Source organism: Oryzias latipes, chromosome 18, assembly GCF_053564925.1.
Source record: "Oryzias latipes strain Hd-rR chromosome 18, Olatipes_Hd-rR_3.1".
NCBI lineage: Eukaryota > Metazoa > Chordata > Actinopteri > Beloniformes > Adrianichthyidae > Oryzias > Oryzias latipes.
This window is the reverse complement of record NC_136254.1, coordinates 8,869,526-8,883,503: the sequence shown is the minus strand read 5'-3', so window position 1 is coordinate 8,883,503 and position 13,978 is coordinate 8,869,526. Positions and strand designations below refer to the sequence as shown.

General features: G+C 37.2%; 2 protein-coding genes and 1 long non-coding RNA gene across 4 annotated transcripts in view; all 3 read right to left on the bottom strand.

Moving 5' to 3' along the window:
- The window catches only part of LOC144987372 (uncharacterized), a 215,991-nt gene that overhangs the window by 114,971 nt on the left and 87,042 nt on the right, over window positions 1–13,978 (bottom strand). The gene's annotated exons all lie outside the window — the stretch shown is intronic.
- Window positions 598–3,439, bottom strand: LOC110014103 (uncharacterized). Of its 2 annotated transcripts, none has more exons than XM_023948883.2 (7): window positions 3,270–3,439; window positions 3,026–3,097; window positions 2,769–2,825; window positions 2,609–2,671; window positions 2,460–2,501; window positions 2,222–2,284; window positions 598–2,083 (listed from the first exon to the last, which is right to left on the bottom strand). In XM_023948883.2, exons 1-6 carry the CDS (start codon window positions 3,406–3,408, stop codon window positions 2,235–2,237), a joined length of 423 nt encoding a protein of 140 aa, XP_023804651.2. In that variant the 5' UTR covers window positions 3,409–3,439; the 3' UTR covers window positions 598–2,083; window positions 2,222–2,234. The 2 variants fall into 2 exon arrangements, with proteins under 2 accessions (XP_023804651.2, XP_078792430.1); XM_078936304.1 differs by having other exon boundaries at window positions 3,026–3,067; window positions 3,270–3,435.
- Window positions 3,412–5,172, bottom strand: LOC144987302 (low affinity immunoglobulin gamma Fc region receptor II-b-like). The gene is made up of 5 exons (XM_078936641.1): window positions 4,707–5,172; window positions 4,161–4,424; window positions 3,736–3,981; window positions 3,542–3,652; window positions 3,412–3,464 (listed from the first exon to the last, which is right to left on the bottom strand). The coding sequence occupies exons 1-5, from the start codon at window positions 5,065–5,067 to the stop codon at window positions 3,412–3,414; spliced, it is 1,035 nt and encodes a 344-aa protein (XP_078792767.1). The 5' UTR covers window positions 5,068–5,172.

The following is a 13,978-nucleotide window of genomic DNA, read 5'->3' as shown; positions in this document are numbered from 1 at the left end:
TGGCCTGAAGGTGGCGCCAAAGAAAACATTTTCCTTTCTTGGGGAGCTGGATTAATGTTCATCTTTTCTGCTTTCTTTCATCTGATGAGGCGCTGTGTGGACGATCAGGTGGTTTATGGTGGTCGTGTCTCATTTAGGACTTTTGAGTCTGAGGATGAGATGCTGCCTCAGCAGCTGATTCAGGAGAAGAGACAGAAATGAAGCTCTTCCTCTGAGGAAGAACAACTTGTTTTTACTGGAGAGGAAAATAGAAATGCAGCTGAAATCTGCAGACTTCAAGGTTTACTCTGACGGTCTAACCTGGTTTAAGTCCAGAACTGAACCTCTAAGAAAACAGGTTTTAGGGTTTGACCCATTCTGACAGACAAACTCTGTTTTTTTCTGAGTGAATCTTTGTTGGAAGTTTGCACATTAACTTCTTTGAAGGATTTTTCTGTCAGTTACAAAGTTTTTAGTGTAAATGTTGATTGAAAGAAGAAAAAAATGTTTAATACAGAAAACACATGTAAATGAACATGGCTCACAGTGAAAACTGAATAATGTTACAGATAAAAATCCCAGAATGACAAGAACAGAAATGATGAAAACAATCAAAAATTCAAGAGTAACAAAAGTTTTATTGATATAAAAATGTTCAAATAAGACTCAGTTAACATATACAGTATATATATTTATATGTTTATAATCACATAATTTTACATGAAAAGTGTATATATTTTTATATTTCAAATTTGATAAAAGAAATCGTGAAAAACTGTTAGAAGAACTTTACCATCTTTCTAAAGCCCAGAGTATCAAGAGAGAAAACTATAGTTTTCTTTGAAGTCGTCTGTTATTAATGTTAATTTTTATAATCTGTTAGCATTTTAAAGACCCACTCTGAGGAAAACTGTGTTTATGGTGTTTTTTTACATGTTTTTACAGCATTTCTCTCACGATGGAGGATATTTGGGTAGATTAAGTATAAAATTGCATTTCTTATTTTAATATTTGTGAATGAGGAGCAGATGACAAAGACCCTTGTAGGTGTGATGTAGGTGCTACAATCTGTGGTCCACTAGCTCCCTGCTCTGCTCCATTCTGATGCATCACTTGTAGACGACTAGATCCATGAACGTCTTTGTTTTCCTCGTCTGAGCTGGAATCTGGATCAAAACTGTACGGCTGGATAATTCCAGTATTGCTCGCCATTGTTGTTGCACCAATAAAGTTAGATTGAGGAGCTGTAAGCTAGCTGGAGAGAGTGTAAGCAGAGAATGATGGGAAATGGGGGCAGGCTTACTCCGTGCAGACCGTTTATACACAACTCAGAGGTGAATTTCTAATGAACTCCTGCTGATCTGCACAAACTATGTTCTCGAAAACGAAACAGGTTTATTGATTTTGGCTAAAAACTGCAAAATCATAATTTAAAGACCACTGGGAATTAAAAGATGATCAGAGTGGGACTTTAAGCTGAAATTGTTCAGTTAGTAAAGTCAAACACATTTTACATTATAAGAACTTCAAAAGTTTAAAAGTACATCAGAAGCTTAAAAAAAGTAATTATGGAGAAGAATAGTCTCAAAGTCTGACCATATAAGGACTCAGACTCCTTCTGCAGCGTTCAGTTCAACAACAGAACAAGTCCAGTTGTTTCCTGATGGTTCTGGTGGAAGTAAGACTCTGTCTGAAAGTCCAGACTGACCTGGATCTGGACGTCCAGGATCTTAAAGGACAGAAAAGTCTGAAGCTCCATGTTGTTCATGATCAGCCTTGATAGAGCAGACTGTGTGAACCAGAGACATCAGCTGATCCTGGACTGCAGCTGCAGACTTGGTTGATGTTGGAAAAACTAACAATCCAGAGAAAATCTCCGCAAATTCAATTCATCCCTGAGTTCCTTTAGGATTATATGTTAGGCAGCTGCAGGAAAGTTGTTAAGATCATATATGAAATAAAAAAAACTGAAGAAAAATACTAAAATAAGACCAAAAGAGAGGCAAACATTTGGAGCCCAGCAAACGTGCAGCTGTCCTAGCAGCGCCACCTACAGGTGAGACGTTTGTTCATCACATTGATGGATGCTGCTGGCTCTGTGGATCTACAAGAAAAGCCAAAATGCAGAGTTACTCAGCAGCTGAGGGTGGAGCATGGTCTTGATGCAGAACCTACATCAACAAATTCAAGTTTCTATCATTTCTATCAGATTTGATCTCTAGAGAATCAGATGGAAACTTACCAAGTGTTTGTCCTCATTGAACTTCAGAGTAAAGCATCTCATCAGCTGAATGAGACCATTTTCCTGTCAGAAAATCAAATCAAATATTAAGTAGAAACTGGAAAACAACAAAGACAGTTGTGTTCATTTCACATTGTGACAAGTGAATGACTTTAAAACATTGACTTGAATGAATCCTGCAGTTTCCTTTCCAGCAGTTTTCAGTCAGTGAAGTTACAAAGATGAAGATTTGACTTACCTTTGTTTTTCTTCATGATCTGTGCATACAGCTGACTGCCATCTAAAAGCAAACAACATCCAACATGACAGAAGCTGACAGCCTGACAGTCATTTGGAAAGGCAGCTGCATGGATGGAGAAGATGTTTCCATGTAGTGGCAGATCTTACCTGCAGACGCTCCTGTCTTCACATCAGAGTAAACTGTCTCCTCTGCTGCTTTCTGTCTCTTTTCTGTCAGAAAACATTGGATTTGACTCAACTGGTTCATAAATCTATCTTGAAGCTTTTTCTTTGGTTAAATGTTGAATAAATGCTTTGATTTTTTCACTTTTCTTAGTGACGGTTTTAAGCTTGATTGAAGAATATGTAACCTTCCTGGATTCACCTGAAACATCAAGTATTAATATTTTTATATTTGGATCATTTCTGCTTTCATCTAAAATTCTACAATAAAAAGATGTTTTCTTTTCTTTGTTTTTTATTTGTCTGATAGAGAAAATCTGTCATTTTTGTTCCACAGAATAATAATTTAGATGTAAATGAACAGATAAATGTTCTTAATCTTGACCGATTCTTTCATTTTACCTTTGTTTTCATCTTCTGGATCAGTTTGAATCTCCTCAGGACCTTTGTGTGATTCAAACAGAGAAGAACCACCTTAAAAAGGAATTTCACAAAGACAGAATCAACCTCTTCTAAACCAACAGGAACAAAATGTTTCCATCAGTTTCCAGATCAGACATCAAGAGATGAAACTGTTCTGTTCAGTTCATTTGTTCTAAAGTCAAACTTCTAGAATAAATCCAGATCAGTCAAAGTTTAGACTAACCATGGAGGAGCATGGAGTCATTTCTGTGCTGAGCTTCTCTGTGGTCTGCAGCAGAGCTCTGGTTGTTGTCCTGAGAGCTGCTGGAAGAAAGAAATAGAAAGATTAGAATGATTGAAAACATCATCTCCAAGAAAATCATCTGTCACACTTTAAACATAAAAACACAGAGCTGCACAAACCTGATGATGTCTGACTCTGGAAAAGAGAAAAATCTGTTATTGATTAACATGAGATTATTATGAATATTATCTAATAATAATAATATTTCTCACCTCTTGATCTTTTGTAGAGAAACCACATCATGAATAGAAAAATGACCAAAACTACAGAAGTTAGAGCAACAACCAAGACAGGAAATGAGGAGCTGTCAGGTCTGGATGTAGCTGTAAAAAAACATGTTTTATTCAAATATATGTAAATATTATCACCTAAAGGATTTCCAATGAATCAATAGAGATTTGCTGACATGTTACTGCCAACCAGCTCTGTGGTGATTCTTTTCCTGAGGATTGACACTTGTAGAAGCCTTCATGAGACTTTGACACTGCAGGGATGATCATCTCCACTCTGCTCTCACTTTGGATGATTGTGTCATTTTGATAGAAAAACACTTTAGAAAGAAGATTTTCTGTCCTCAACTTGCAGCCAAGAGTAACAGAATGTCCCTCAGTCACAGGATGGACAGGACTCAGCAGGAGAAGCTCATCATCATCTGGAAACATCAACATTCATCTTCATCACATATGATCCCAACATGTTTGACGTCTGCTTCATTCTGCTTTGACATCCAGTTGATCATCTAAATCCATCTTCAACTTCTGCATGTGTTTCAAATCAATCCAATGATGAAAGTCAAGCTAAAAATAGGAATCCAAACATGTTTCCACTCACAGTGTCCAGTGATGTTGACTGCGTTGCTGAATGCTGATCCAGACTCACACCAGTACACTGCATTACTGGACTGGATCTTCTGAACATGACATGTTGATCCATTCATTGTTCCCCAGTCAGAACAGAATGACAGGAAGTCAGGAAGCAGAAACCTGCTGACTCTCCACTCAGCAGAGTTTCCCTCACAGCTCAGTGAGACAGAGTCAGAGGTGAAGTGTTGGACTCTGTCAGGACTCACTGAGAGAGACGCTGATGGATGAAGATCTGAAAACAAACAGGATGAAGATCAGCACACTTTAGCTTCATTTGGAGAGCAAAGAGACACAAAAACAAATGTGTTTCAATGGATTTTCATTCAATGGCTTGGAGTTAGAATGGCTCTATGCAAATGAAAAAGAAACATTTGTTTCCAACATTTTGAATGACAGTTGACTGTTAGCAATAAGTGGAAACAAGCAAACTAAAGAGCAGAATCTGACAGCATTAGAAATGTGAAGAGAAATCATTCAGTGTTGACATAAATGAATCAACAATCAGAAGTCTGACCTCCAGACCAGACAAAGTGAGGTTGACTGTAAAGAGTGTAGAAGTGTGGCTCTCCTCTTCCAGCTCTGCACACATATCCTGCTGTGTGTGTCTGTCCATGAATGATGTAGGAGTTGTCTGCAGTCCCATTGGAGCTAGCAGGCAGCAGCTCATAGCTGTAAGAGCCAGACTTGTGTGATAGATCAGGAACAGCTTTATACCAGTAGAAGCTCCATCCTGCAGACACATGTTCAACCTCACAGCTCAGAGTCACTGAGGCTCCAGGACTCAACCACCATGGAGACACTCTCAGGACAGGTTCTGGGGGAGAAATAGTGTTGTTTTTAGTGACTTTGTTGTGTTTCTGACCAAACTCTTTCATGTGACACCTTTGGTTCTGATAGAAGAAGCTCCACAGGTTGACAGAACTCTGATAACTCTGCTGTCAGACAGAAATGAAGCAGGAGATTTTTCACTTTCTTCATGATTGTTTTGACCTCTGTGCTGCTCTGCTGTGACTTCTGCTGCTCTATGACAGAGCCTCTATGACAAACTACACTATTAGAAGAAATGATCAGCAGCTTCTCTTCAACGGAGATCATTTATTGTCAAAATTTCACTTTTACAGCTGATGGACCAACTCTGTCTAGACAGTGATCTGAACCTTTTTTCTTCAATGATTTGTGATCTTCACTGGTGTCCGTGGATTACACGAAATATTTCCACCTTTGTCATGGTTGGGAGAACACGTCAATGTAAGGGTGGGGTCATCTAAGATAACACAAGGGTTAAACTCACCAATGGTGACTGGATCACTGAACTCTGTATGATAAACTGGTTCTCCTCTTCCTCCTCTGCATCTGTAGACTCCTCCCTGTGAGACTCTGATTTGTCCATTTGAGAGGAAATCAGCATCTTGTGTTCTCAGCAGTTTGGAGGGTTTCTCTCCTCTGAACCAGAAGAAACTCCAACCAGATGATGAAGGCTTCACTGAACAACTCAGGGTCACTCTGCCCCCTACTGGAGACTTTGTGATCTTCAGTTCAGCCTTTGGTTTGTGTGCTGTGGAGTTCAAATTAGATGTATTTATCCGTCTAAACAGAGGCTAACATCTAACACAGTTGTTGTTGCTGCTGTCAGTGTGGCTCTGGGTCTTTCTTCTGGTATTTAACAAAAACATTTACTTTTAATAATAATAATACCAAAAATAAGACATTATTAGTAAAATGAGTCATGTCAAAAACACACATCACACACAAACACATCAAACTATTGAAGTGTTCAGGTGTATTTTTGTGAAAAGTCTTTTTTCAGTTTCAGTGATATTTACTCCTCAATATAATTTCTCTCATAAAATGAGTCATGTCAAAAACACACTAAGAAATTACCTGATACACGTATAGAGACTCTGTTGCTGCACTTTTTATAATCTGAAGCCTTCCTGAGACCACAGCACTGATAATCACCACTGTAACTTTTATCCAGCAGATTTATTTTGAAATCTTGTTGTGTGACGTCAGAATAAAGTGTCCAATCACTTCTCTTCAATGTGTATTTCCAGTCATCGGTTCTTCCTTCCTTCATGTCACATTTGAAGGTTAAAGATTCTTTAGGAAAAATAGTTGACCATTTGGGTTCAAAGGTCAATTCAGCATCTAGAACAAACACAAACACACAATTGAATTAAAAAACTCAATTTTACCATGTAAAGAAACAACAGAGAACATCTTTTACTAATAAAAGAATACAATCAACATGTTTTGTCTATAAATGCTATTTAAACTGACATTAATGTAAAAACTATGAGAAGAAACAACATTATAGTTAAATGGTGAGAGTGCAATGGTACAAAGTACTATGTCACACACATGCAGAATCATTTCTAGAGATGTTTATAAATTATTTTCAGCCATATGTGATAAACATGCACCAATAAGGAAAGTAACTGTGAGATCTAGTAAAGCTCCTTGGTTGGATGTTGATCTAAATCAACTTATGAAAGAGAGAGGATCAAAGACTTTGGTCATGTGTCACTCAGATTACTGCTCTGCTATTTGGTCAAATGCAAACAAAGATGAGCTTGAAAGACTTCAGAAAGTTCAGAACAGGGCTGCAAGATTAGCTCTGGGTTGTCCTTTTAGCACTAATACAGACTGGATGCATCCGTGTATTTCATGCATGAACGTTCAGGACAGGTTTGCATGTAGTCTGATTTTGTTTCTGCATAAAATCTGGACTCTGCACAAACCCTTTAGCTTATTTTTGCAGCTGTTGCAAAATATAAGATATCATTTAACACTAGAAAAGCTTCTGTTACTTTTACTCTCCCTATACCATGAACCAGTGCCCTAAAAAAACTGTCATGAAGGTCAATTACATACTGGAACATGCTGCCTTCAGAAATCAAAGTAGAAAAATGCCAAAAGAGTTTTAAAGCTAATCTTAAAAAATCGAAGTTTTATAACATAATTTCGCTGCACAATTGTCATTTGTTTTAATAAAATAGATTCTCATATTTTTGTTTTTTGAGATTTATTTTGAATATATAATTTCCTCTGTATTTGTTTTTTCATGTATGTATTTTGCTGATTTTGTGTATCCTCAAAAAAAGGAAATTACCAGCCAATTAACTTTACAGAAATGTAACTTGTCATTTCAACCAGAAAATTGTATGTTTGTAAATCATACGTGAAGGAATCATGTCGATTGTACATAAAAATAATCAATTTAGCAGTAACTAAATTCAATCATGTTGATCCAACATGATACCATTAAATTGGATTATATTAGTAATCCCAAGGCATTGTGGGATACCATTTTCTTTGTCTATCTGGGCAGATTGGTGATTAAGTGTGAGTTTTTGTCCATGTGTTTTGTTGTCTAGCTGTTTTACTCCCTTTTAACTAGTAATTTAAAGTGTTATGTTTATTTTGGGAGAGGATGATAATCAACCCCCTTGTGCAGTAAAACACCAGTGATCCAATATGAAAGACAGAGATATTTACACATGAACTCCTATCCTGAAATGCGGGACATTGCTGGTTAATTCATCTATTTGATATGAAAATTACAAGGCCCATAGGTTGAACTTTAGAAAAGTGTGTCAATTTCAGGTGTTTAAACAAAACTAAAGAAAATATAACAAACAAGTTAAGTTAGATCCACATATTATATTGAGTTGGGTAGACATACAAATTTAAGTTCAATAAACTTAAACAATTACATGTTACCAATTGTAGTGATTCATTTAAATTAGATCAACTTTTTTCTTATTAGAGTGAGCAACAATATTAAGTTAAAGTTTAGTACAACTGTAGTGTTTAAATTGAATCAACTTAAATTTATTAGGTTGAACATTAAGTTGACCCAACCTAAGTACATTAAGTAGGACCAATATGATTCATTTTTGTTCAAGTAAAGCTTTCTAATCAGGTGGAAAACCTTTTAATAATTTTTTTATGTTCATTCAATGTGAAAGGTTTTTGAGTGATTCCTTTAATGCGGACGCCAGGAAGAGTAGTCTTACCTTTGGTTAAGACTAATGGGGATCCTTAAATAAATAAATAAAAATCTATGTCCACATGGATAAACATGGGGGGGGGGGGGGGTGACCCACTTTCTGTCCTCTGTCATCTTTGACATCTTTTCTCAGGAATCTGGGCTCCCATTCACAACTGACACAATAACAGAGCAGTAACCAGACTCATCAGCACTAAACCACATGAAGACTCTCTTTGAATAATGGGACATTAGTCCACCATCCTGATCCAAACTGGATCTTTGACGTTTGCATCTGATCACATGACGTCTAGTTATTTAACGTCTGTGTCAAAGCTTGGAGATGGTCAGAACAGAAAGAAAGAGAACTTCCTCACCAGCAGTCAGAAGTGAAGAAGCTCCTCAGATGAACAGTGAGTGACTTCAATGACTAATAAATGTGAATGTCTGAACTTCTTAAAGGTCTGGAAGTTTTCATTCTGATTATTTCAATAATGAAGAAAGAAAACACAAAGAAACTCACCAACAATGGTGACTGGATCACTGAACTCTGTGTGATAAACTGGTTCTCCTCTTCCTCCTCTGCATCTGTAGACTCCTCCCTGTGAAACTCTGATTTCTCTATTAGAATGGAAATCAGTATTTTGCACTGTCAGCACTTCCTGGTTTTTCTCTCCTCTGTAAAAATAATAACTCCAACCAGATGATGATGGATTCACAGAACAGGTCAGAGTTCCTCCATTTCTACTTATCTGAGCCTTTGGAGGATCTGGAATAGATTTCAAAACAATAAAAGAAACAGATTCTATTAATATTAAAACACATTTACAAGAAAAATCATGATAAACTTTAAATTGATGATTTCTTGTTAAAACATAAGAAATAAAATATGTGACCATCTTCTTAGATAGAAACATGTTTGTTTACTTTTATTGTCTAAAAGGATTCCTGTCATGTATTTTGATGCCTTTAATAACAATATAGAGAAAAACTCATAGCATGTTTCCATCTTAACCGCGACACCGCGCCCCCTGGTGGTTCATCACCGCATTTATCAAAAATTCGACACTGTCACAGGTCTAGTTTTATATGGAAGCGAATCTGTAGCATAAATAAAAAGCAAAGTCAAAACCAGAAATGTTTTTTCATTTTCAAAATGAAGCTGCATTCTTTGACTCAAAATTAAAATGAAAAAGCAATACTTCAAAATGCTTTTTCATTTCCTTCCTCAACCCAGCTTTTTCTGTCACTTAATTAAAATGATAAAGAAAATGGTATTTGACATTTCATTTTCAAAAAGGTCCTTGCTAAATGTGTAGTAAAATTCATTTAGAAATGTTTAATTTGACAATTAAAATGGATTAATAGAAATGCTTTTTAATTTTCAAAATGTAACTGCATCAAATGACTCAAAATTCAAATGAAAAAGCAATATTTCAAAATGCTTTTTCATTTTATACTTAAAACCGCTTATTCTGTGTCATAATTAAAACAAAAATGTAAAGAGGGGATTGCATTTGGATTTTCAAATCCACCATGGGAAACTTGTTGCAATAAGTTCCTGGGGGTGCACATCTCCGATGACCTGTCTTGGAATCAAAACACTGCATCACTGTGTGGTACGGAGCCTGCAACGCGTCCTGCCGGAAGACTCTGCAGCACATTGTGAAAACAGCTGAGAAGATCGTTGGTGTCCCTCTTACTGGCCTCTCGGACATTTACGGCTCCCGCCTCACCCGCAAAGCCATCAGGATTGCAGGGGACCCCTCCCACCCATCCCAGAGACACTTTAACCTGCTGCCATCAGGGAGGAGGCTGCAAAGTCTGCAGGCCAGAACCGGCAGACTAAAAGACAGTTTCCTCCATCAGGCGATAAGGACACTCAACTCCCTCCCTGCCCTCCCCCCTCTGGCCCCTCCACTCCAACCTACAAGCTCACATTGAAAACTTTCACAACAGTTCAGATCACCACCTTCACCAAAGACTGCCATCAATGACTCATCCACTTACTGTTCTCAGCACTGTTGTCACTTTAAACTGCCACTTTAACCATCTCATTGCTCTCTGCACTGTTTAGACTACTGTTATTCTTCTTCTTATTGCTGTCTTTTTATCTATTTTTTAAGTCGTTTATTTATTTATTATTTTATATGCTGCTTGCACTGTGGGGTGAGAGGAAAGCAATGTCATCTGTGCTGTATGTCTTTATGGATGCAGCATATTTGACAATAAAGCCGACTTTGACTTTGACTTTCTTAAAAGCATTAGCAGAGGGGAGGCGGGGCGATGACGTCACTGCTTTCTCCGTGAGTCCGTCTGCTAAGAGCCACAGACAGACCAGGAGCAGACTGTGTTAGCGGCAGAGAAGACTGCTTTGAGTTGGTTGTGAACTTCTGATGAGTTTCCACAGCTTCTCAGGACTACATAACAGCATGTCCGCCGTCTGCGGTCCTCCTCCTGACGCACCGCGGACAAGCTTTGTTCTTCGATCAGCCAGCTGCCATCGCATAGCGGAGCGCAAAGCTCCTGATCATGATCGCTGAAGGCGGAAATGCTGCTACGATCTGAGAAACCATCATATGAATTTGTGTTTCCAGTGGTGTCCAGAACAAAATAAAGGATGATGTAATTCCCACATATTTACAAATTTATCGGCAGCTTCGTGCTGAATTTGCTGTTTGATTTATTAAGATCCAGGAATCCAGGTTTGAGCAGTTCAGGTCCAGCGGTTTGTGAACAGGACCCGGTTTTAGGTGATCTTAATGTGAAAAATGCAGCAGAATGTTCCTTTAGTGCCCTCGCGAATCAGAAGCTGTGAATCGTAAGCCAACTTTAGCGTCGTCTGACCGCACGGATTTAAAAACATATGATCGAGCAGAGCAGGCCGTAAAATATTAGCATAACTGTAATAAAAGCACATTATGAAGATAGTCTCCTGCAGTTTAGCGCTGAGTGAGTGTTTTTGGTCCAACCAGCAACGTTTAGCATGGGGAAATCTGCTGTCTGTTGATGGAGCTCCAGCTGTCATCAAACAGTAAATTCACCGCGAAGCTGCAAATAAATATGTAAATATGTGGGAATTACATCATCCTTTATTTTGTTCTGGACACCACTGGAAACACAAATTCATATGATGGTTTCTCAGATCGCAGCAGCATTTTCGCCTTCAGCGATCATCGGGAGCTTCGTGCTCCGCTGTGCGAAGGCAGCTGGCGGTCCGAAGAACAAAGCTTGTCCGCGATGCGTCAGGAGGAGGACCGCAGAAGGCGGACATGCAGCTACTTAGTCCTGAGAAGCTGTGGAAACTCATCAGAAGTTCACAACCATCACAAAACCCTCGTCTCTGCCACTAACACAGTCTGCTCCTGGTGCGTGTGTGTGCGTCAGTCAGTCGAAATGAATATTGTGACAAGGTGCGCGGGGTGAATGTTAAAATGCAAATGCAATCCCCTCTTTGCATTTTCGTTTTAATTATGACACAGAATAAGCGGTTTTAAGTATAAAATGAAAAAGCATTTTGAAATATTGCTTTTTCATTTGAATTTTGAGTCATTTGATGCAGCTTCATTTTGAAAATTAAAAAGCATATCTATTAATCCATTTTAAATGTCGTTTTAAACATTTCTAAATGAATTATGCTACACATTTACCAGAGAACTGTTAGAAAATGAAATGTCAAATACCATTTTCGTTTTAATTTTAATTAAGTGACAGAATAAGTTGTGTTGAGGAAGAAAATGAAAAAGCATTTTGGTGGATTGCTTTTTCATTTTAATTTTGAGTCAAAAAATGCAGCTTCATTTTGAAAATGAAAAAGCATTTCTGTTAATCCATTTTAATTGTCAAATTAGACATTTCTAAATGAATTATGCTACACATTTACCAGTGACCCTTTTGAAAATGAAATGTCAAATACCATTTTCTTTATCATTTTAATTAAGTGACAGAAAAAGCTGGGTTGAGGAAGGAAATGAAAAAGCATTTTGAAATATTGCTTTTTCATTTTAATTTTGAGTCAAAGAATGCAGCTTCATTTTGAAAAGGAAAAAGCATTTCTGGTTTTGACTTTGCTTTTTATTTATGCTACAGAATCGCTTCCATAGTTTTAAGCCAAAACCCAGTAAACTTATTCTCCTTGGTTGTAAAATGAACAATTTCTGTACATAAATTATTTAGTAATAATTATTCTGACAACAATCTTTTTTTATGTTTCTAACTGGATTTTCTCTGTTTTTTAAATCCATGATTGTAAAATTGTGATTTTAAAATAAAATCCTGTCAAAAATATACTTTTTAAATCAGTGTTGATGTATTTTTAAATCATTTTATTTTTTGTTTATAGAAAAGTTAAGAAACATTTTACAAGTTCTAATTTTTGGTAAAAGTAGAAGAAAAAAACTTTACATTCAACTAAGTATGAAATTCTTACCTAAAACAGACAACCTTAAAGCTTTACTCCACTTTGTTGCAGAATATGAATCATCTGTGGGTCTGCTCTTACAGCTGTAGTCTCCACTGATGGAAGCTGTGATAGTCCAGTCTTTCTGCTTTGTCCTAAATGTCTGTGACTGAGGTCTTCTCCATTCATACTCCCACTGAACTCCTTCACCTCCCTGAACCTCACATGTCAGAGTGATCGTCTCTCCTCTGAAGATCTGAGACCAGCTGGGTTTTTGGGTTACACTGACTTTGTTGGAAACTGTTTCCATCAGATTTAAAAACATTAAAACACATTTTAATGTTAAAATCAATGATTGTGAAAAGCTTTCAACAAAGTGAAATCACTCACAGGTTATTTGAATGGTGACTTCATCACTTGGATCAGAGTAGACGGCTGGTTCTCCTCTAAATCCTCTGCATCTGTAGATTCCTCCTTGTGAAACTCTGATGTTTCCATTTAGTCCATCGTTCATTCTGTATTCAGAGGTGTGTGAGGTTCTTCTGAACCACTCATATTTCCAACCAGCAGATTTCTCCACAGAGCAGATCAGTGTCACTCTGTCTCCTACTGACACAGTTGTTGTTGCTGCTGTCAGTGTGGCTCTGGCTCTGTCTGCAATGTTTGACATTTCAATATAACAATTATGAGAATCATGCTGCATCAGTGGCATTCATTAAATACATTTTTAAATATAAATTCTCTCATAAAACGAGTCATGTCAAAAACACACTAAGAAATTACCTGATACACGTATAGAGACTCTGTTGCTGCACTTTTTATAATCTGAATCCTTCCTGAGACCACAGCACTGATAATCACCACTGTGACTTTTATCCAGCAGATTTATTTTGAAATCTTGTTGTGTGACGTCAGAATAAGGTGTCCAATCACTTTTCTTTAATGTGTATTTCCAGTCATCTGTTCTTCCTTCCTCCATGTCACATTTGAAGGTTAAAGATTCTCCAACAAAGAAAGATGACCATTTGGGTTCAAAGGTCAATTCAGCATCTAGAACAAACACAAAACCACAATTTACAAAAAACTTTTTTAAATGAAGATAAACACCAACAAAACCAAACATTAACATTTTAAAATCAATCAGGTTTTTTGTCCAAAAATGCTACTTAAACTGACATGAATGTAAAAACTCTGAAAAGAAACATCAAAAAGTCCAAAAGTGTCACCTTCAGTGTGTCCACTGTGGAGGAGTGAATACAGCACTACTGTACATGAAAGATGGAAACATCAGAGATTCAGGAACTGATACAATATTTCAACAATAGAAAGAAATGAAACTAAAACTGTCAATGAATGTGACATTAAGTCAATGGTTTCTCTAACAATAATGTCAAGG